This window comes from Hylaeus volcanicus, chromosome 6 (genome assembly GCF_026283585.1).
Source record: "Hylaeus volcanicus isolate JK05 chromosome 6, UHH_iyHylVolc1.0_haploid, whole genome shotgun sequence".
Taxonomy (NCBI): domain Eukaryota; kingdom Metazoa; phylum Arthropoda; class Insecta; order Hymenoptera; family Colletidae; genus Hylaeus; species Hylaeus volcanicus.
In genome coordinates, this window is record NC_071981.1 from 19110871 (window position 1) to 19133925 (window position 23055).

At 41.4% G+C, this 23055-nt stretch overlaps 2 protein-coding genes across 6 annotated transcripts in view; one reads left to right on the top strand and one right to left on the bottom strand.

Annotated features, from left to right (window-relative positions):
* The window catches only part of LOC128878592 (ATP-dependent (S)-NAD(P)H-hydrate dehydratase), a 63925-nt gene that overhangs the window by 19529 nt on the left and 21341 nt on the right, over positions 1-23055 (top strand). The window contains exon 4 of one of the 2 annotated variants that reach the window (XR_008457443.1): positions 5040-6731. The exons of the other annotated variant lie outside the window; for it this stretch is intronic. The gene's annotated coding sequence lies outside the window, so the exon portion shown is untranslated. Of the gene's footprint in view, positions 1-5039; positions 6732-23055 lie in introns of those variants that run through there. 2 annotated transcript variants of the gene reach the window in all.
* Positions 8479-23055, bottom strand: part of LOC128878582 (mucin-5AC) — a 33751-nt gene continuing 19174 nt past the window's right edge. For 2 of the 4 annotated variants that reach the window (XM_054126871.1, XM_054126872.1), the window contains exons 3-11: positions 21630-21705; positions 15891-19005; positions 15521-15722; positions 15056-15169; positions 13013-13180; positions 11773-12015; positions 10578-10844; positions 9923-10237; positions 8479-9763 (exon numbers count right to left, since the gene is read on the bottom strand). In XM_054126871.1, coding sequence (XP_053982846.1) covers positions 9710-9763; positions 9923-10237; positions 10578-10844; positions 11773-12015; positions 13013-13180; positions 15056-15169; positions 15521-15722; positions 15891-19005; positions 21630-21675 — 4524 coding nt within the window. In that variant the 5' untranslated portion in view covers positions 21676-21705 and the 3' untranslated portion in view covers positions 8479-9709. Of the gene's footprint in view, positions 9764-9922; positions 10238-10577; positions 10845-11772; positions 12016-12654; positions 12698-13012; positions 13181-15055; positions 15170-15520; positions 15723-15890; positions 19006-21629; positions 21706-23055 lie in introns of those variants that run through there. The other 2 variants (XM_054126873.1, XM_054126874.1) reach the window with 2 other exon arrangements.

The window sequence follows — 23055 nt, forward strand, 5'->3', positions numbered from 1 at the left end:
CTCGAGGAGAAAAAACGTAACTGAATCTCTTCGGTAATAACCGATCTCTCTGTGAGCCTCTCGTGTGAGATCACTTCTCCAGAATTTTCCTCGTTGTCCGGGTACTTCGCACAATCAAGCATGCCGGTGAAGAACGTTGGCTTCTCTGTGAAATTGTTGCCAATTAAATAGTTAGGCAGTTGGTAACGGAATTAAGTTCGTCGTTGGACGGTAACACTATTGGCTCGAATGAAAATTAATGGAAAGTGTATAGTTACACTGGTTAACGCGGGCAGAGAATTTTGTTGGTGAAAAACCAAATATTAAGTCGAGAATGAAGTTACGCCTAAAATGTGTTAGACGCGAGGGACTTATACTGCTGGCAGCGCGCGCCGTGGCGGTTGGTAGTATGAGTCCCTCGCGTCTGACGCCTTAAGGGGGCATTTCACTGTGAACGCACAAAAAAAGCATATTTTCAATAAATTTTTTCTCAGGAACTATTGCATAAAATTGACGAAATATTTTTTACCAAAAAAAAAAAATTTGTTATTTACTTTCCTCAATCATACCTTTAAGGGGAAAAAACATTCATTCAATTTTATGCAATAGTTCCGGAGAAAAAAATGATTGAAAATATGCTTTTTTTTGTGCGTTCACAGTGAAATGCCCCCTGAAGTAAAATAGCGCGACAAAGGTTTAAACGTGCGGCATGAAACTGTTTTGAATTATAACGTACAAATCAAAGATCAAAAGCTTAAAATTAAACAGGTTGTACATAATCCAGAAGTGCATGGAGTCGTTCGAAACTCCAGGAGTCCTTCCAGCTGTGATCAAACGATTCTCCAGTATCGTTCGCAGCTTCAAACGTGATAATACTACGCGCGAACGTCTCGGACACAGCGCTAAATTACGAATCACGAAATTATTGTACTCGTTAACGGAGGGACTTGTGTCAAACTTTACGAGTTCAATTGTCGAGACACGCGCCACCAATTAAAAAGCAATTGCTTGCTTCATTGCTCGCGGCGAATACATTACTGGACAATGAAAGATGTCGCGAGACATCTTCGATTATTTTACCGGATAAAACTGATACGAACTAGACCGTTATCGTTTGAAAGTCATAAGTATTGTTTTTTCGCTCGTTCGCGGAAAATTTTGTTGTTGTTGTTACGAACGATACGAATCACGTGTCGCGTTACGATCAGATCTGACCTCACTGATTAAACTTATTCACCATCGTAATTAAATATAATTAATTCCCACAATTCAGTGCAACACCATCATGCGAGGAAGTTGTTCTAGACGATGAATTGTCCGATAGCTAAAATAACATAACCAATGTTTGTCAGACCTTGGTTACAGTTTCGGTTCGAAAAGGAATTTCTTTGATGTCTCGCATCCGTTTATATAAACAATGCGAACGTTAAAACACGGTTAGAATTTCGCTTCTATAGTTTTGGCGCGCAGTCTTCAATATTTTCGGCTCGACTCGGAAGTCCCTGGAGCTTCTGATTCTCACCGAAGAGAACACGTGTTCTCGATAGCGAACCAGGCTAATTTGAAGAGATCAAAAAAGAAATGTCGTAAATAAAATCGAAGCGTTTTCAGTAGAAGCTCTGTACAGTGTCACGGATGATTTCAAGACGCTTGGTAAAGGCTACGGAGGTGAAGGATGAGATCTATTGCGATCAACTTTTTTTAGAAGTCCATGGCCGTGCAACAGGTTGAGCTTTTCAAACGTTTCGATCATCTCCGAAGTACATTATGCAATTGTGTCTTGTAAGAGCCCGTGGTCTTATGATTTTTCCGTGACGTTATGCGCGGAAATAGAGCGAACGAGATTAATTAGCGGTTACTATTTCGGTATAGAAATAAACCATAATTCTCGGATGCAATAAAATCGAATCGAGTACCGTAAGATTAGATGAGTAATAGATTAAACAACGGAATCATAAAGCTCCTTTTGGAATTCTATCTCGGATCGAGTCGCGTTTCATCGATTCATCTGAAATGGACGAAGACGTTCGTGACGCGATTCAATCGGGAGCTCATTTCAGGAAATCCTGTGTGTACGATGCGATCGTGTAAATCCGGAACTGCCAAAAATACGCCTGATAAATATCCGAAAAATGCGGAAAGTTGGCTCGAACGGAAACAGGAAAGCGGAAGTTTGATGCGCTGCCAGCCAAATAAAATTACTCGGTAAAGGAACTTCGACGATCCGCGGAGTATTCATTGGAATAACTTTAGTTTAAAATAGCCAATCCATAGAATTCTGTTTGTCAACCATCAAATTCGCGGTTGAATCATAACGCCACTTGGGGTTAGCGTGCCAACAATTTCACGCGCTGGCGCCATCGCAATGCCTTTGCCAGAAATTTATTTCTACTGGATGATAGATACTATGAAATATGTAAATTTAATTGGACGTCAGATTCTCCGTTACTTTTTTGGCTAATTGTTTTCGAATTTTTGTAAGGCACACACTTGTAGAGAAAAAAATGGAATAGTACGTGCTCCGCGTAAGTAGTAAGACGAGAAAATGTGGAGCCTTCAAAATGCTCAACTAAAATATGCATCGAGTCACTTTGATTAAAGTACACGTGTACATTTTACGAATTGCTTTTATTTCTTTGCATTTTTATTTCGTTGAGTTCTGGTCACAGCACTCGTGGTGGCTCAGCAACTTTTTCACGACACCCTTGGAGGCTCAGCAGTTTTTTTTTACCGTGCCCTTAGGCTAGAATAGATACTTGACGGTTCTATTTCGCAAGTAGCCAAGCCTAGAAAATTTAATACTAGTATTCAGTATTTGGTGAGGAGAAGGAACATTAAGAAAGAGTAAAGAAAAGTTATGTTGTTACCTTTCTTCAACGAGCATCTCAGATTGACCGCATTTTTTTTACGATCTTGCCTTGAGTAGTCATAAAAGAAACGGAAAAAATAATCACGGTTTCGTGGTCTCCACGATCTTTATTTTTCCGATGCCGCGAAAACGGCCCTATAATGGCGAAATGCCTACGTGGTAAATATAAAAAGAAAGAATAGATCTCCGAAGGAACATTACTCTCTGCCTCGGATAGGTATCGATTCCTTTTTGTTCCTTGGGATGTCTAAAAGGACCTGCCGATATAATAGTTACTCGATATTACCAATAAAAGTAGAAAACAACGTTTTAGAGGTAGCACGGTTCAGTTTTAATTTACACAAAAAGGTTACTTTGTTTTCGTTTCGTGTGGTTTCAAGGGACCGTTTAGATCGTCCAAAATTTCTGTCAAAGACGTTGCATTTGGCGGATGCGGTCTGCGCGCAATTGCACGGGGGACAGGAAGTGCGGATAAATATTTAAACCTCTTCAGTTTTATGCTCGGTTACGCGCTTAAAGTTTCTACGTACACATGGCCACGCGTTATATGCGTTTTATGCGTTTTCGAGGGGATTCTAAATAAAGCAGCAGGAATTCGTGTATCGGGTTAGCATGTCCCTTCATAAACTACGGACTCCGTACATTTCTCGTGTGTGCACGCCATCATCCGTGCAAGAAATTACTTCATCGAGGCGAGGTAAGGTTCATTGCATCGGGGAAAAATCTTACGCGGCGTTGGAGAATGGTTCAAGGAAACTGCACGAATGTTGGAACCGCGTTCACGTCACTCCATGTAAAATGGCATGGCCTTTTATTATTCAATCTTTTGCCAGCCTAAGAATTTTCCTACTGATGCAGGTCGTGAATATTTGTCCTAAATTTTAGCTCTCTTGCTCGATGTTTTACTCTTGGGCAAATTGTTTAAACGTCCGATTGGTAACACTCGATAAATTTCAAATTTCTTTCATTGGAGGTTTACTCCAGGATATATAAATGTAAATTGTAAATGTGAATTAGTAGAATAATAGATTATATAAAGTGAACGTGAACGTAAGTTGTGATTGATATGTTTTTAGAAGTTATATTACGCAAAATTACATAATCTTTTGAAAGAAATATTCGGAGGGGAAACTGGCTATCGTAATGTTACGCGACGAACATTATCACCCTTTGATTAATCGAAGAATGGCTTTATTTGATAGGACTGTGTTCCATTTTTGTACTCGATGTCTCCCGTCGAAATTAATTTCAAACACGAGTTCGTTTAAAATGTTATATTTGAAAATTTGTACAGCAAAAGGAACACAATTTTAAAAGCTACGTACGAGGAAGAGTTACGGAATACAATATCGCCTAGTTTAAAACCGAGTCTTATTCGAGACAAGTGCTCGTAAACCGGTAACAGACGATAAGATGACGAGTGCTATAATTTAAGAACACAATTACCCCACGGAGTCACTGATCAATCAGTTTAACGAACAGTTGGTTAAACACATGAGATAATGCACGCTTTTCCAGTATTTTAATTCGGATGTGTCGCAAACCCAGCTCGCAACCAGCGCGAACCTATTCAATCTAGAACTGACTCACGTCTCGTCCAGACATTTTACGAAAAAATTCTGGCCGCCCTGTGGCAGTAGTTTCAAGATAAAGTAAATTCTCGATTTAAATGTTAGATATATTCTGTAGCAAAATATACAAGAAATTATTATTATCTAATATTATATCTAGAGTCAGATTTGAACCAAGACACTTCGGATCGCAAATGAATATTTTACATAAAATACAAATACGAAAAACGCTTAAACAGACATCAAAATGTATCATCTTGATTATTTATACTGTGCTATAAAACGTCTGTGTAGTCAAGACTCCACTATCTTCTCCAAGAACACGCTTCGATTACGGTGATTGTCTTCTTTATCTAATATTCACATGCATTAACGAAATATCTTCAAATCTGGAAACCACTGAAAAAAGTAACCATGCTTAATTAAGAACGAGATCCAAAGTGACCGCGTTGAAACTGTATTCGTACGAAAGTGAATGGTGTAAAATCTGAAAACATCGTGGAAATTAAAATTACAAAAATCTGCAACGAAAGGTGGACGAAGAATTCGAAGAAATTATAATCGGACAGCGGGTTCTCCTTAAACAATAATTTCGCGAATATGCGTGTATCAATTTGCAGTATGTTTCCTTCTACGATCGAGTAAACCAACCCAGACATGTCGAGATCCAACAGCTCCAATCCAGTTCGAGCCAGTCCGATCCAGCAAACGATCTTGCAGACCACCTGGGTAAGGCGGCTCAGCCACGGTAAAACTTCGATGGACTCGTCTTTGATGAACACAGGAATACTGACTGAGTATAATAGAGGTACAAAAACGGAGCAACAAACCGAAGGAATGGGGAGAATGCCTGCGGTGCTAGGACGGTAACGAAAAAGGACATCCATCAGGTACCAGGCGAAGGGTCAAAGACATCACGACGGAAATATCGAAAAACACCTGGAACGTAGCTAATTTAGTCTTTCTTCCGATTGTTTAACACGTTGATCGCCATGTCACCCACATATGGGTGACGGTGCTTTTCACTGAAGAATTAAAAAACTTAATTCTGTAAGTCAAGTATCAAAGGAAATGAATTTAAATGAAATTCATGAATTTTTATGAAATTACAGAAATAAATACAACGATAAATTTTGTGATTATTCAGTCATCAATAGTTTAAATAATATTTCACTTTAGCGGAAACTTTCAAGAATATTTGTCCGGCAGTCAACATGTTAAGGAACTTAACGTCGCAAAGGATTACGAATAAATATTTTTCTGTGCGTTAATTTATCCGAGTACTTCTATTCTACGATAAAACTTGTTTAAATTTTCCCACAAAAGCAAACGTTATCTACTTTTCCGGATAGTGTTGGTATTTAATTCTATGCTCTCGTTACTTTCATGTTATCGTTCGCTTATCTATGATTAATTTTATCTCTAGAAATGTACAAAGGCTACATATCGCTTCTGCTCATATTAACATTCTGAAATTGATGAACTATAAATCTATTAAAAATTGAAATTCATTTTCCATTATCGTCGATAGTCTCGAGTTAAATGTTATCGAATGTTTCATGGAATGTTCGTATAAAGGTCAAGTGGACGAGTTTAGGAGAATGATTTCAGAGTCGCAGTGCGTCGGTCCTGACTTTCTTCGACGTCCTCGCGTTTTCTCTCTATGCCTAATGCAAGTTACATCAAGTCAACAGTAGAATTTTATAGAAAACGTTACAATTTCTTTCATTGTTTCGTATGTTTCGTATAAAGTTGCATAAATTGAAGCTGCGGTAATATCAAGTTGCACTTACTTTGCGCGGCGTGTCTTCTACATAAAATACCCTTGGGTTCGAAGCATTCGATCGTAACCTGAAAACACATTTTCTGTCTTCTTTAAGAGTTGCATAACTACGGTTCTTGGACAGATTTCACGTGATTACAGCAAAAGTTACTTGCAGATATATATTAGAGGTAAAAAGCGTTTCGAATACATATGTCCAAGGAACACAACGAACCAGAGATATTAGGTTGTCCCGAAAGTTTCTTTCGCGAGTTGCACTCAATTATTTTATGTGGTCGTGTTTATATAAATAGACGATCTAATTTCATATATATTCATGTTGTAACAGCAATGGAGAAAAATGAATTGTGCACAATTCAGTAATGTAATATGCATTGGAATTGTCAGATATGAGACAGACTGTTGCGGCTAAAAGCTATAGGACGTTAAAATGCAAAATCTTTTAACGTTGTGTAAACAATAAACTGGTTTCTGCGACTGGACAATTACTCATTCGAATATCGATTCGTTTGAAACAGATTCCTCCATCCTCCAACTCTACCAATAGCAGATCCAATCAATTTTGCGTTTGTCGATCGAGCTGACGTCAAATGCAGGAATAATATTACTAAGAAACGTTGACAGAGAAGGAACAAAAGGTTTTAGGTAGCAACGATTTTGCACGTATCGAACAATTACATTTATTTTCTTGGTCCAACTATGTTAGGCGCAACCGGCATAGTTGCCTCGTTAACTATGCGACTGCACATTGTGGCATTCTTTTTTTCAGATTTCAATCTTGATAATACAATTATACGTTTTTTCTAACATGTACATTAATGAGCATACACATTAACACATACACATCCGTCTGGTCTTGGCTTTCCGACATAGTTACATGTTTATTCGTCATTCTCAAAGGCTTCGTTACGCAAAGACATCGTTTTCTAACTTTCTCTAAACGTACACATTTCACTTATAACAACGATATCGAACATTTATAGAATGAAACATTTATTTCCCCTTTTTGGTTTGTCGCGTCAGGCTGTTAGCAATTATAACGTTAATTAAGACAAAGACACCGATATACATATATGTATATATACTGCTACATGATATTTAGTAAAAAAATGTTTCGCTACTACACAGGATTAACACTCGATACACCGTTTTATTTATACCAGTGGTACAAATGTCACTTATCGGATACAGTACCGACGAGGCTTTTGTTTATAATTAAAAAGCAAGTTATTTTCTTAATTATCAATGGCGTGGCAAAGAACTTTTACTTTATCTTAATTTCAAGTTTTAGCAAATGAGATCATAGTGCTTACATTAACATTTCTTCATTGTTAGTAGTTAAATTTTATCTTATAGATTCTAGATCGTTAAGATGTTGTATGTTTTAACTCGTGACAATATTCATGCTAACATATGGAATACTATATTTTACCTTGCTTGCACGTATAAATTATCATTGTTGTTTAATCTTGTAATAAAAATTTCATAGAAGACATTTCGGTGACGTATTATATTATCCCATAGATTTTGTCGATTACTTTTCCTATGTTTTACGATTACGAAATTGTATTCGCTAATTTAAATTCTTTATTTTATTAGTTAGAGTCTCATGGACGAGTCTCAATGTTTACGTGATTTGGTTTGGCAAGTTCAGCTTGGCTACTACTTTTGTGTTCTAACTATTTTACAGGCGTAAATATAAGATAAGTTCATGGTCTTAGTATTACCACCTAACGAATATCATGACAAATGTTTACGCACTTAATATTACCCTAATCTTGTTCAATAGTTAAATCTAAATTTTGAATCATTAAATGTCCTAAAAAGTAAAAATACGAAACAGGATAAAAAGGTACGCGATTAACATAGCGATGAATTAAAATTATATTTCAATTCTTTACAAATAACCATGTGAAATTATTTAAGAGATAAATGCAGAAACGAAGGACAGGAATGTTGAATGCATACAAGTTGAATACTTTACAGGTTTCATAGCGACAAATTACAAAAATTCACGAGGACTAAGAATAACCATGAAAATGAATCATCGGAAGAAGCACGTTTATGTTCATCCTGTAATTGTTTTCAAGCGTCAAAACAATCCTCGAGTTCCATAAAAGTTAACGAATCGTCAAAGTCGACAAAATTTACGGTATAATTCATCTTATTTTTCAAACGTGGTCGAAGTCCTAAGAAAGTGGCGAGTGACGATCTGCGCGTCTACCATTCAAAAATGGCGACGCTGGTCGAGGAACGAAGATTTGCAAAACAAAGAATACAATTTTAACGAAATCTCTTTTTTTTTTGGCTGGTTTGCTATGTACAATTATAGAGAGCGACGTGCTACGAATCAAAGTATCTGTACAATTATAACAACAACAATAACAATAACAACAATAATACGATAATACCTAGGTAGCTCGAAGAAGAAAAGAAGAAATCGATTTTGCGATTTAAGAATAATTAACATGCACGCGTGTGTTTTCGTTACACATGCAAATGATCTCGAAGAAAGACGTTTCGTTTTCTTCGAGCCATTTTCTTTCGTCGTACAATTCGCTTTGCATAATATGTATAAAAAGAAATCGTTTTTCACGTATGATATCAACGTTAAATATTTAGCTACACTTAATTACTTTTATTTAGAAGTATATATAATTCATAATACATGAATATTAAAGTATTGACCAAGGAGACGAAATCTACGATAAAAAGAGTTTTATGAAATTGAACAGGCTTAAGAAATACGAAGCTGAATATCATCAATATATAGTTCGGTTATCACAAATTAATTTCTGCCTCTCGGTCCCTTGGTTTGACTCGAATATTGCCTGCTTCGTCTTCTCTCGATTCTCGATGTTTCACTTTAAAAACAGGAACACGCTTCTCTATGTATTTTAATTTGGCGAATATAGAAATCACTACATCTGAAAATATCACATATTTGGGATCCGTTTGTCCCAGTGATCAGTCGATGCTTCAGCTGCACAGGCTGAATCTAAAAATCTAAGTTTCAAGTAAACGCCTAGCAAAAGCTATATAACACAAAGATCAGCAAAAGTATATTCAAATAACGGACGATGTATTCGTAACTCGATACAATTGAAAAATCGTACATCTGTAAACTATTTCTTTTTACAATCTATAATATTTTGCTTATCTTTGTTCAAAAGTAATTCGAATACGGTCCTAAAGAAGCAGACAAGTAAACAAAAGTATGCGTATTGAATTTTCTCCTCTTTGTGTTTTAATCGTCGGGCTCCGAGAGGATCAAGGAAAAATCTAAAACGAAATACGATCGTCAGAGTGGTCCACGTATCACAAGTCACCTTTTTTTCATTCGTCGATTAGCATCTTCCTATTCGGTTGATAGCATCACGGGTGTCATAATCTCGCGCTTTCTATCGCCTTCGGTGATGTTTCGTTATCGATTATCGATACTGCAGTTCTCTGCTCCGGCTCGGATATACTTCTCAACCGATAACAATCTAGTTTATTTTCGGTGATTCACGCCGAGTCCAATACACCGCCGGCAAGTTTGGTCGCGTACAAATTTAACGCCTGCAAAGTAAACAAGAGTGCCCGTTTAACATTTAAAAGTGAATAAACACTTTGAAGGTGATGCCATAAAAATAACCCATTTGTCGATTATATCACGTTGAAAAAAAGAGAAAGGAAAAACTGAAATCGAGAAGCAGGAAACGAAACATTGCAAGTAACCTTGTAAATGAAGGCATATTGTTCTTTAGTTTGTACAGCCCCAGCACGATCCCGTCTGATAGTGTAAACGACCCTTGGCACGTCCACAGTCCTCGTAATCTCATATTGTCTAATCCCTAAGTCAAGAGCTATTAGCGTTCCCGTGCGTCCAGTGCCGGGACTACAGTGGACCACGATAGGTCCAGGACCACCTCTTTGGAGGGCCCTTGCCTCGAGAAGCACGGCTATCAAGCCTGCTCCATCCGATTGTATCCCGTTAACAGGCCAAAGGTACCAAATATGGTACAGTTCTCGGAACGTGTTGTTCTCCAAATTCTGGAACAGAAAAATTCACGTGTCAATCGAATTTTTAACGCTAGAACCGCCGAGAGAATAATGCGTTTTTTTTTGTTTCTTTTTTTTTTAAGTGTTGTGGAGTCTGTCGCTAAAAATAAAGCTTTCATCTGCCATGGGCGTAAACGAATTATCGTATCAGTCATTTGCGAGATACATCGGACCTGTCGAAAAGGCTAATACGACGAACATATTTGGCTCTGACGTATGAATAAAATAAATATCACGTGTCGCGATTATCACACAACACCCAAGGTCGAAACGTTTCGATAGAATGCTCGTAATGACGCTATCGACTAATTGTCACAGATAAGTCCCTTACTTTTAAATGAAGCGTTGAAATGGCATATTTCTCTTTGGTTTCTCTCTTCTTCAGAGTAACTTGGAAGTCACCGTACAACCGGTGGCAATCGGATATTTCCGACGGTGGAATATACTCGGTGCACTTTTCCACCCCGTTTTCAACGAGATCGGTTAACATGATGATCACTTTGCACTGTTGTTCCCAGATCATCCTCCAGAAGTCGGTGATGGTCGACTCCATTGGCGCTTGGCAAGCGATGTAGTACCTCGTCGCGTTCTTCGGTCCCTGAAAAGCAACGACACCGTGAAATTTGAAGAAAAACATAACTTTTGTACCGATAAACAATCCCCGTTCAATTTTAACTGCAAGTTGCAACCTCTAAAAATCATGCAAACGAATTGTTTGAAGATTAATTAGCGAAACATAATTGTACGGAGAATTTTAAGGGAAATCAGTTTCGCTTCGAATCAATTAATTGCGCATAATAAGTGGCTCGTGCCTGTACCAGGATATCAATGATGCTATCGATTAGCGAGACGCTGTTAATTGCAATTCGATGGTCAATGCATTCGGTGCACTCGGTGTGCGCTAACACTCGAATATTGGGTAATTGAAGCACGCCTGGGGTTGAAACATTAGCGATAATGGACCATTTGTATGTGGTTGGTTTAAATCTCTTTAAATATTAACATTCCGAACAAGATACACATTTAAATTTCCTCGAATTATATAAAATGGAACGTTTGATGATACTCCAGACCCTGTAGTCAAAAAATCAGAATAACAGATGCGTCGTTATTCCGATTTACACAGTCGCGAGCAGTGGGTATCGTTTCACGAGAATAATAGCGGGATAATTAATAGAGTTAAGAATGATCAATTGTCGTTTCTACGATTATGAGGCATAAATTGAAGTTCGTAATCGTTCAATGGAAACAAGTGTTAACGTTCGTCCCGCTTCCGTATATTGCCGTGCTTGGAACTTATGCAATAAGCATTCGTATTCTTCGTAATGCATTATGCAACATCCTTTTCTCACGTAGACAAAACGCTGTGTTGATTCTTACCTGTGCTCGGATCGCTATCGATACGTTTGAGCGCTAAGTTAACAACTCGTTTCGATATAAAAAAAAAAAGAGGGGAGGCAATTCATATCAGCGTTTTTCAAAGCGGAAAAGTGCTAATCTCTCGGTAAGAAGAAAGTTGTACGTACCCTAACGTAGCTGGCGTTGATGTACTCCGTAAGGGGGTTGTTGTTCATTTTTTGGAGGGGTACCCTCGTCTCCGGAAGCGGTATCACGTTCGCGTATCTGTTCTTCACTTCCGCCCCGGGTGGCAGCTCGTCTATCTTCGCCGAAACTTGCGGAATACCAGAGAATTCCTCGTTGATTGCGTTAGTGTCGTTACAGAAAGATGAAAGCCCGGCAAAATTCAAGGGGTGGGACGGTATGGCGCTCTGCAACCAGGACACACCGTTCGTAGAAACATGCTTTTCGAGGCTTTTATCGCAACGTTAACAGAGTTAAGCCTCCACTTTCTCGCTTCGGCGACTATTCAACCGTCGTGCTCGCTCTCAACTCGATTCCCGTGATTGGTTTTAAAGTTGTTACTACGGTTTGGCGGATGCAAAAACGATGCCTGGTTCGATGTACTTGCACCGGTGATTCGGAATTTTATCGAGTGAACCCTCTGCCAAAGTAACTCAACTATCCTCGTTCGGTCCAAAATTAGATCGCGCGATACTAATCGGTTTTCTACCGCTTTCTTTGCGTTATATTAATGTTCAAGTGAAATAACAAATGAAATTTCGTTCGTTCAACTTGGCTTACGAAACTCTGAACGTCTTGATCTCCCCGAATAATTAAAGAGCGGACTAGCCAGCTAGAAATTATAATTGAAGTTGGGCCAAGGATTTTTAATCAAAATAAAATATTCCTGCAGCGCTACTTTTATACCTTTGTACGTTTCAATGGGTTGTTTTTTTTAAATAAACAAATTTTACTGCTTTACAGAAGCGAAGAGCTTTTATAACAGGTAAAATTTAATAAAACGATACGGGACAAATACTACGGGGATACAATTCTGTATAATTTACCTGCACGATCAACTTATATTTACAAGAATGTATTAAATGCATGCTATAAACAGAAGAAACATTGAAAAGCAAAATGTTACTCGCGAAATAGTATACATACATGAATAGAAATAGATCTACGGAAGAAATAAACCTTATCGTTTGAAATAATTTGTAGTTATTTGTAAGTTTTTATCGTAAATCATTAATTTGAAGATAAATCACTGAACTAATCGTAAGATGTGATTTATTTAAGTAATTCAAGTTTATATACATGTGATTGCACTTTAGAAATGAAAATACTTTATCAGTTCGTTCGATTGGACGTACGCTTAGTATCTATCAGAGCCAGTGATTAAGAGAGACCATTGGAACTTACCGAATCCTCGAAAGTTGGATTCCCATAGCTTCTTTTCGAAGATCTGACCGCACCTTTACGTCTCACGCTGTTGTACGCCGAAACGCTGTCGACGCTGTAGGCATCCAAGGATACCGGTCGACATCGTTCGCCATAGTTGAATCTCGTCTGCCTCTTCCTCATTATAAACTGCAAATAGTTTCATCGATAACTCGTAAACATCCTCTTCGGAATAATTTCAAGCGGAAATAATTTCAATCTCCATTATTAATTATTTCAGAGGCACACGGAGGAAGATTTCATCGCCAGTGTATCCCGTTCAAATATTAACATACGTGTAACTAAATTCAAGGTGATCGTTGATCGATACATAGGATTCGTTTGATAATGCGAATGACGAAGCTTCAAGCACCAGAGAACAAAGAAATGCAACAAAATTTAGCAATGTTAGACGAAAGTGCTCAAGCGATGGTTGGGCTCTGAATGTAGGACGGAGAGAAATCTGAAATTATTCGACAAACACGAGCTAATCAGAGGGGTCACCCGAGTGCAAAGAGTTAAAATAGCGATTCGCGGACCTCGCCAGAGGCCATCTTCTTGCAGAAGGACAGTCACCGTGCGATACCTCGCGCCATGCAACGTCATCGAAATGAATAACGACACCGAATCCCGTTATTTCACGCTGGTTGTGCCTGCATCGAAGACGAACAATACCTGAACCACCGAGGATCGTATAACGAGCCGTGTTTCTCTCGTCGAGACACGTTTCGAGGAGCGATTTCAACACCGAGAGTCGCGCCATGTTCACGGAGTACGCAAGGCAAAAACCAATGAAGCAGGTGATCGTCGCACGATCTAATCGCCGATTCAAGGACGAACGATATGCCATTTATTCGCCACATGCATCCAAGTGCATCGCGTTTCTTCCCCCTCGCCGCGAACGATTGGAATTTTCTGAAGGATTTCACGCTCGAAGAGAGATAACTTTTCTCATCCACCTGATCGCACAGATACGCATATATGTTCGCGTTTTCCTTTCTCCTTGCAACGGACGAGGGCACGACGGAACGTTTAATAATAACGATGACGATAACGCGGGTCTGTCTGCAGTTTAGAGATTTTTCACTGTTCGATAAACGGTGTGCAATTAATTTGAATTCTATTAAGATGGTTCGTGCTTTTCGAGCGTTTATTCGTTACTGAAACGATTTTCACCTCTTCTGGTAGTTCTACAAATTAACGAACATAAAAGTATCGGATAAAGATAACGAGTTGGAGCGATGCTAAAACGTTACCAAAATATTATTCGCGATGAGCGAACAGACTGAGAGAAGTAAAGAACGCGCGAGGATATTTTATTTTGGGAATATTTTAGCATTTCTTCCGTCCGACAAAAGCAAGACAACACCAGACGCACACACAATTATTTATCGTTCGTTGTTACGTACACTGGAATGTAAATCGCAAGTGTGGGCGGATGAATACGTAACACCATGCGAAATGAGCTTAATGCAAGTACGGCGAGACCTTTCAGACAACATAGATTTTTGCGGACCTGCGCATCTGAATTTTCGTTCATTAGTTCCTTCCTTGAACAATTCTGTTTCGTGAGAGGGGTGCGAACCCGGAAGCGTGCGATCAACGTCGAGTATTCGCGGTATTCGACTCTAAAGTTTCGCGAAAGTAACGCTTTAAAAAAGAATAACACGCGAGTGACATTAATTGTTTGTCGAGAATTAAAATAAGAGTGTAACAAAGTGTCCTATCTTATTGTTGCGCGGCGTATCGATTCCAACTTAAGCGCTAAGCTACGAGACCATATTTTTCCTTCAATTTTGCGAGCGTTTTCAATTAAAACTTTTAATGAACGCGATATGCAAGTTGAATTAAAGTTTGCGAAATATTGTTACGGCTAGGATAGAACGGAATTCTCAAGTCGCAATAATAATTTTCAATTAACGGAGTATCGATTACGCTAAATGTTCGAGGAAAGAAGCGAAAACTAAGTACGTTTCGTCGGTTTTTCATGGTTCGAAAACTGAGATTAAAGAAAAGTCCTCTTACCAGCAGTCCAGCCAGAAGAACCAGACAAATGAAAGCAACCGAGGAGACCACGATGACTGCTATCGCGTTTCCGGAATCCGGAATAGTTTCCTGTACCAGAAGAAAGCTGTGTATCTGAAAAGAGTGGGTCAAGCGGGCGGAATATGTTAGCTGTATTATACGAATCGATCACGTCTCTAAAATTCGACATCTAACGACAAACGAAATTTATCGAAGCAAAACGGTAACAGCATTATTTAGAATTCCTCGTTTAACATTTTTCCACCCACGCAACCAAGGTTGTGGGACCGAGTCTCGAGACCTCGGCAACTGTCATTGAAACCGATTAAACAGTTTCCGAGATATCGAGTCGCAAAGAATTACGTACGTCGCTCTGTATAAAGAGCCAATATCAAATGAAAACGTAATTAAATAGTAACAACACGAGAAACAAGGATATCGTAGTTGACAGGCGTAACGACTTACTGTAGCTGGGAATTTTACACGACCCTGAAACTCCTTGTACAAACCAGGTAAGCTGTTCGTCATGCCGCTGTCAAATTTCCCGTTCTCGTCGACAACGTAAACTAATATCGGTGTTAACGGCATTTCCTCCGGCGCTGGCGTTGAGCTCGGCGGTTCCCTGCACGGATCTTGGTGAAATATAATTTGCTTATCGGAAACAGACCTGTAATGCGAGACACGACCACATTTCACCGTCTGTCGAGTATCATCCCGCAATGTCGAACAGAAATTATGCGTTCTGTGTGCGTCGAAAAAAGTCGGTCGAAACTATTTAGTCACTTTAGTTTACAAAAATGAACAAACAAATCGCATTAAAGCTATCGAATCTCACCCGTTGATTCCCGTTGCCAGAAGCTCGGCGAGAGTCATCCTCATCTTATCCATTTTCGGGCACACGTCGTCCCAGCTGCCCTCCACGACGATACGCACCAGGGAAGTGATCTCCTCCGGGGATGGCGACGTCTTCGTGTCAGCTGTCGTCTCCAACGATGTGTCGCGAACAGTTGGAGTGCTCGTGATAACCGGTTCTAGAATCCTCGGTCCCAGACTGCTCGACGCAACGGGGATGGATGTAGTCGCTCGAGTGGCATCTGTCGCGTTAACGTCCGGCATTACCGTTGACTTCACAGAAGCTTCCGTGACGTTCGGTACGAAATGAGAGTCCTTGGAATTCGACGACGAAAGCTGCTCCGTCCTCACCGTGGCAACGTCGTCGTCGGTCGTAGTCGTCCAAGATTCTGTGACGCTGCCCGTCTTCCGATCGTCTTCCCTGGTAGAATCCACGTCTGTCTCTGCTTCGATGGCACTCGAGAGGGTGGTAAAATCATCCCTGAACTGCGTCGTGGGACCTGACATGGACGTAGGGACGATCGTCTGATCGACCACCGTGGTACTCGAAAGCCTGTCATCATCGACTCCAGGCACCTCCGTCTCACCGCTTACCAAAGAATGATCTGCAAAGGTCACAGGATTCATCGTAGAAGCTTCTTGCGAGGAGTTTCTCCCGAATCCGTCCTGGACAGTTGGTGCAATCATCGAGGTAGCGTTTACTAACGGCAATCCCGTTGGAATCTCCTCGGTAACGTTCTGAGCGAGGAAAGTGGTCGTTTCGGATAGACCAACGAATTCATACTCGACGCCGGTCGTGGTCGACACGTCGCCTCTGTCCAGACCCGAAGGAATCTCGTTCGTTCCATTGGTGTCGAGGGTTACGCTGGATTTGCCGACTTTGTCCTCCGGTACGTCGACGGTGGTAGGCGACTCGGTGCTGTCCGGTGTTCTTGTCGTTGTGCTATCTACAGGAGAGGTTATCGGGACCGTCAACTTGTTGTCCGTCTCGGAAAAATTGCCTTTAAGCAACGGGTACTCGGTGGAAACCTCCGTGGCGTCGAGAGTCGAACGAAACAGCAGCGAACTCTCGACGTTGGTTTGAACCGCGTCTACATCGGAAAGAGTTCCCACTTCCGTCTGCGGTTTCAACGTGGAGCTGGCGGTCATAGAGGTGGCCTGGTCGATGGTTTCTTGCGGAGAGGGCCCGTAAGTTCGTTTATTGGCACTCTCCGGTTTCGAGCTGACTTCCGTTATCCCATTCCCAGTCACGTCGAAGTTCCCCTTCCCCGTGATCGTCTCGCGGCCTTCGCTCCACCGTGGAACATCATTTCCCGTGTTCGTCGATTTTTCTTGGAACTCGGGGACCGTCTTCGCGCCATTGGCGACATCGACGACCGACTGATTCGTTGGATCGGCTTCCTGTAGCGTCACCAGAGGCACGGTCGTCATTGGTAGCGACGAACGAGGGGACAAAGTCGAAGCAGTGGACGATTCGTTGGCCGGTTTCTCGTGGTACGCTGGTTTGAACTGCTGGATGCTATTCTCCAAGACGTCAGACGCTTCCGTGACGATGAACTTCTCCTCGGACTGTTCCCTGCCTATCGTGTTCTCTAACGCTGAAGATTCCTCCGTGGTGGCTCGGATGGAATCGTCAGCCTCGCGACTGAAATTCTGGACGTTGTCTTTGACCGTGGATTTCGAGTATGGATAGGGCTTCTGTTCGGTGGTTTTGTCCATGCTGATGTTCTTCTTCGAAAACGAAGAGTCAACCTTCGAGGCTGCCGTGGGTTTCGGTTCTTGGCCAGGGAACTCGTTTACCCCTGAGAAGGCGATGGTTCTGCCTCTGGGGACTGGGCTGGAGATAGCTGCCAGGGTCGACCCTTCGTGGTTAGCTCTCTCGGTTGTAAGCTCGACCAATTTTTGCTGGCTATCCTTGTCGATCAACTCTATCGGTTCGGTCTTCCGTGTGGAATTATCGGACTTCTCGTTCTGGCTCGAGCCTTGGCCTGATTCCTGAAGGACTTCCTTCTTCGTTAGACTTTCAGGCTGCTCCACGACTCTCTGAGTCGCGGAATCGGTCAGATTTCCGACGACCTCCACCTCCCCCTTGGGGCCTCCGGATCTGTGATTCGTGTCGACGTCTTTGGAAATGAAGTTCGTGGCGTTCTCGGAGGCCGTCGACTGGTTCTCGCCTGACTCGAGGCCCTTTTCCGTCGAGGTTTTGCGTCTGTGGCTGTAGTTGACGTTCGTGTCGTTGATTAACGAGCCAGGCCCGTCGTTCTCGTCCGTCTTTTCCAAGTCCGCCACTTCCGAGTTCTTCATCGGTCTCGAATCCTCCGCCTTCTTGGTCCTCACTTGAAACTCCTCCAGCAAAATAGCCCCCTGCGTTGTTAGTTCGTTATCGAAGTTGCCCTTTTCCAGCTTCAGGGCAGAGCTCTTCCCCTCTTTCGACGAACTTTCAAGATCCGCTTTCGTATTTGCAGTTTCCGCCGCGAGTTCTTCTTTGGAGCTGGCTCCATCCTCGAGCGTCTTCGCGGTTTTATTCGTTTCGCGGGCAACTTGTACTTCCGACTGCCGGGCAGAGATCGTTTCGTTGACCTTTTCGTCGAGCCGGGACTCATCCGACGCGGGTTTCGCGGTGGCAGCGGTCAAATCGTTCGTTCTGGACAGCCTGTGAATATCCTCGCCGGCCGTCTTCGTGCTGGAACTCTTTCCCGAAGTTCCGTAGAGGATCTCCTCGAACCTCGAACCCCCGTTAGTCGAATCCAAGGTCGATAACCTGTCGACTTCGTTGCGCGACCTTATTCCTTCCACTTCGGATTCTTCGCCGATCGGCGCTGCCACTTTCTCTTCGCCCTCCGCTTTGGCGTCTTTGATAAGCTCGTGTGCCGTGTCGGGATCTCTCTTAGTCGCATTGTAGGAATCGATGGTTCCCTTGTTGTCCTCCGTCGAAGCGAATTCCGTCTTGTCCCTCGACGGTATTTTGTTCGGAATCGGTTTGCCCCTCTCCGCTGACGACGTCTCGGTCGCGTTGGACGCGAGCACTTTGTCTGCGATCAAGGGTGGACCTTTTATCGTGTCAGCGGCCACGGTGCTGAAGAGTAGCAGGAATATACCTGGAACAGAATTAACATTGCGTCGTGATCGTGAAATCGATCGTTTAACCTTACATTCATAATCGAGTGGGAGAATAAAGGAACTTTTTGGAAAGATGGACCTGGAGTTTCCTTTTATTAGCTAGTCGAGACAGACTCAAACGGATTCGAAACGGGGTAAGGATATCGGTTGAGTCGTAAAAACTGATGCAACGCGATGAAACTCTATCCTATAAAAGCCACCTATCAGACGACAAGAGGATTATGTATTCAGAGCTCGTGCGAGGAACATGGCGATCATTCTTATATCGTAATTACATTTGGAAATACACTTGGGAATATCAAACCTACCGTTTAATTTAACAAATTTCTTCGATAGACAGAAGGTACGAATATTTACGAATGTACTGACTGTAAATCAGACTAGTTGTCGAATAGAGTCGGACTTCGTTTATTTTTTCACAGTGCTAGCTTCTTTCGTTGGCTCGCAAGAACGAAGTACATTCCAATGCGCAGCAAGCCAGGCGAAGTTAAGTTAGCGGCAAACCGCCGCGAATTGCTAAACCGTTTTATTTCCTGGTAAAAAACGAAGAGAAGAAAATGATTTCTAAATCAGCGAACTATCGCAGGTTTGTTCTCGTCATCGTTGCGTCGCCAGAAAACGTTCACGAACGAGCGATGGGAACCGGATATCGACAGCAACGACTTTCACGGCAAGATGCGATCAAAATGGACGGGAGCCTAGATGAAGCTTTTAATGGATCTAAAAACCGGTTGGCCGAGAATTACTCGGCCAGCTTCGCAGCAATTCACGAGACTATGATACAGTTCGCCTCGCGTTCTACGCTGCAGCGAATGAAAAAATGCACAAGCGACAATGTGTGTACGCTCGCGTGCCACTGAATGTTAAGCAGACCTCGGGATTATGTGGAAGATTTAAGTATGCGCACCTGATCTCCGTCTATGTGGTCGGGTTACGTGAAAACGCACGTGTGATCGTGCGTTGCCTTCCGTCTCGAGTGGTCCGGTCATTCTAGACCAGGGTTTATCAAACACTGTTTTGGTCGAGGAACATTTTTCAATTTACGATGTATTTATGGAACGCTTACATTCTTTTAGGGCTATTTTTCAAGACTTTTAATGTGACACGATTCAATGACATATAATTTCATTCTATTATTAAGAGGTTTTTGCTTTAAGAACAACGACGTTTGAAGAATTTGAAAGCGATCCGATTTGAAAAGAAGCTCATGCTTGAATTTCCTTGGAAAACACTGTTCCAACCCTTTGCTTTTTATGTTTATAATTATTCGCGTAAACCAGGAACAAAGGTGCGGGGAATTGAGAAGAACGCTGGCTTGTTTTCGTTCAAGCCTCGGCAAATTCGAAAAGGCTCGCATTCCTTCTTGCTTACGTCTGAATCCGAATGCCATAATCAACGTTAACTACAGAATAAAACGGACGAGTTGAAATAAACTCCAGAAAGTATTACGTCGTTAAGTTTGTTTGAAATATTCTGCAAACAAAATTTTAACGAGCACGTAAATTCTATTATCAGTTACAATTATTCACGTTTAAGTGCACCGCGTAACAACGCACTAAAACAACTCGATATGAGATATTTTACAAACACTCAACGGTTACTTTTTTGCTAATTTAATAGTTGAATACATTTGATACGACGTTCTTAAATAATGCGCGATATGCAAATTCGGTATACAGTTGCGCGCAAAGTTTGGAACGGTTTAACAACCGTGTTAACGCGAGCATTGAACCAAATACACCGTATCCAGGAAAGAATTCCGCTTTCTAATTCTTTAATCGATTCGATTCTGTTTTTAAGTTCCTCGTGAACTCGTCGGTTCGAAACGAACTCGTCCGTTAATAATACGGATTCGATTGGAAATACGGCTTCCGATTTCGATTTCGAACTTTGATCTACGAATTGATTTATTAATTAATTCTGTTGCATAACGTTGATGGTATCGGCCGCCATACCACTCGGTGGTCGGAACTTTGAATTCATATTGTCTGGACAAGTGTTACAGTTAAATTCCAGTCGGACACGGTGCAGCAATCCTAACAGTACTTCGTGCCTGCACAGTTCGTGCAGTCGTCTCGATTGGCAACCTTTTGCATCATGGTTTCGCGAAGCAACAGGATGCGCCTACCAGGCTCTAATGCTCGCTTCGGTGGAAACGTGCATCGTGCACGTTACGTGCACGCGAAAGTTATGACGAAATTCTAGCTACGACTAATTTACTTTTCATCGTGACAGATACGCTCGTCGCGAGCCGCCATCGAAATGACACGTAGAAAGCGCAAAATTAGAAAAATTCGTGCGACCACAGACATCATCTACCAGAGATTGCTTTCTGCTTTGCACAGATATCGAAAATCGTCCGTCACACGCGTCGGCCTACACGATGCTTATTATACGACTGAAATACAATTATTTGTGTTTACTGAACATTTTTTACTGCATATTTCAGGGTTGTTCAGAAACGGTCAACACGCGCCGCTTAAAAATCGCAGTAACCGGTAACCTCAACCTTCAAGCTGTACCGCGGATGTGCATTATGTATTTGCGACTCAATGGATTATGCAAATCGATCGATAAATACTGGTTTATAATGTATTCTTACCTATGCATGCTCTTAACACGGGAGGAGCTCTTCTTCTTCGAATCATCTCGCCGTTCGTTAGATCTCCTCGTGGAATCTGCAACGAATATCACATTGTCATTTACACTTCCTCGCGAAAACCTTCGCGTCGTTTTAATAAATAATCGCGCGTCTCTCTCGATAACAACTCAACTAAACGCTGCAGAGACGGACTAAACATTGGCAGTTAGCTCTTACGTTCGCTCCACAATTTTTATCGGATAAAAATGGAAGCAGCAATTCTTTTTGCTGTATTTTTCGTTGATATTTTTGATGCTATTTGAAATTCGAATTTGCATGTACCCGCGCGTACGATGACGATCTCGGAAATCTCGAGATACGCGATTTCATTCTGGTTCACCGCGATCCACAACTCGGCAATAATAATTCTCTCGGAACGTGTACCATAAATATTAAGAACCCGAGAAAAGGAAAAGGAATCGCGATATCGCTTTCAGGATTCCAGACCGGAATCCTCGATCACGAATGTGTGCGGAATATTCGTACGATTCGCGGCACTTTTGGACAAATTCAGCAAACCTAACGAAAGAAAACATGCTCGAGTAAATGGCGTTTCGGGTAAGAAGTACAAATATTCGCGCGAGCTATTTAGCCGACCGGGTTAAAAGATGAATACGTGTAACGGAAAATGTAAGGGAAAACGAAGTTCTAGGTTCCGCTGAAAAGTTGAAATTATTTAAGATTTTGATGAAAATATAAACGATGAAAAATTTACCGCAATCAACTCGTGAGTTCTGCTCAACGAAATTATACGAGACGGAGGAAATAATTGAGGTAATGTGGTTCATCCTGTGTATTACAGTATTTAGTGGAGAGAGAGGAAGACCGTGAACCTCGGTTACCGAATGAGGAAACAGACTTCGAGATGGACGGAATAAACGGTAATTGCTCATTAAAATTGAAAGTATTAACTTTGTTACACGTTAAATGTTTTACACGTTACATTTCTGCGTCACTCGAGTAAAGTGTAAAACTGATCATTCGACGCACTCGTTCCAAAAACAAAAAGAACTTCAATCTTAATCTATTTCAGATTCTCTTTTAAGAGAAGCAGCAATATGTCCCCGTCGTTCAGGTGGTTCTTTCTCTTCGCATTGTTCTAAAGCGTACCATTATATCGCGCGAGGTAAATCATCAAAAGGATTAAACACAAGGCGAAACTTACGGCAAAACGAGCTTTACTTGACATCATTTTCTGAGTTAACAGGGCATGCAATCAAAGAGCATGTTGATCGTTCCACATCGAGCACAATGAACTTTTGCGTAGATTAATTGCCTCATCTATATTCAAGGTGAGACAATATGTCAGAGTGCAAGGTTTGAGGTGATTCACCAGCATCCAGTTCATTCGTGTTAACATCTCACGCTGCACGTATTCGCGTTTACA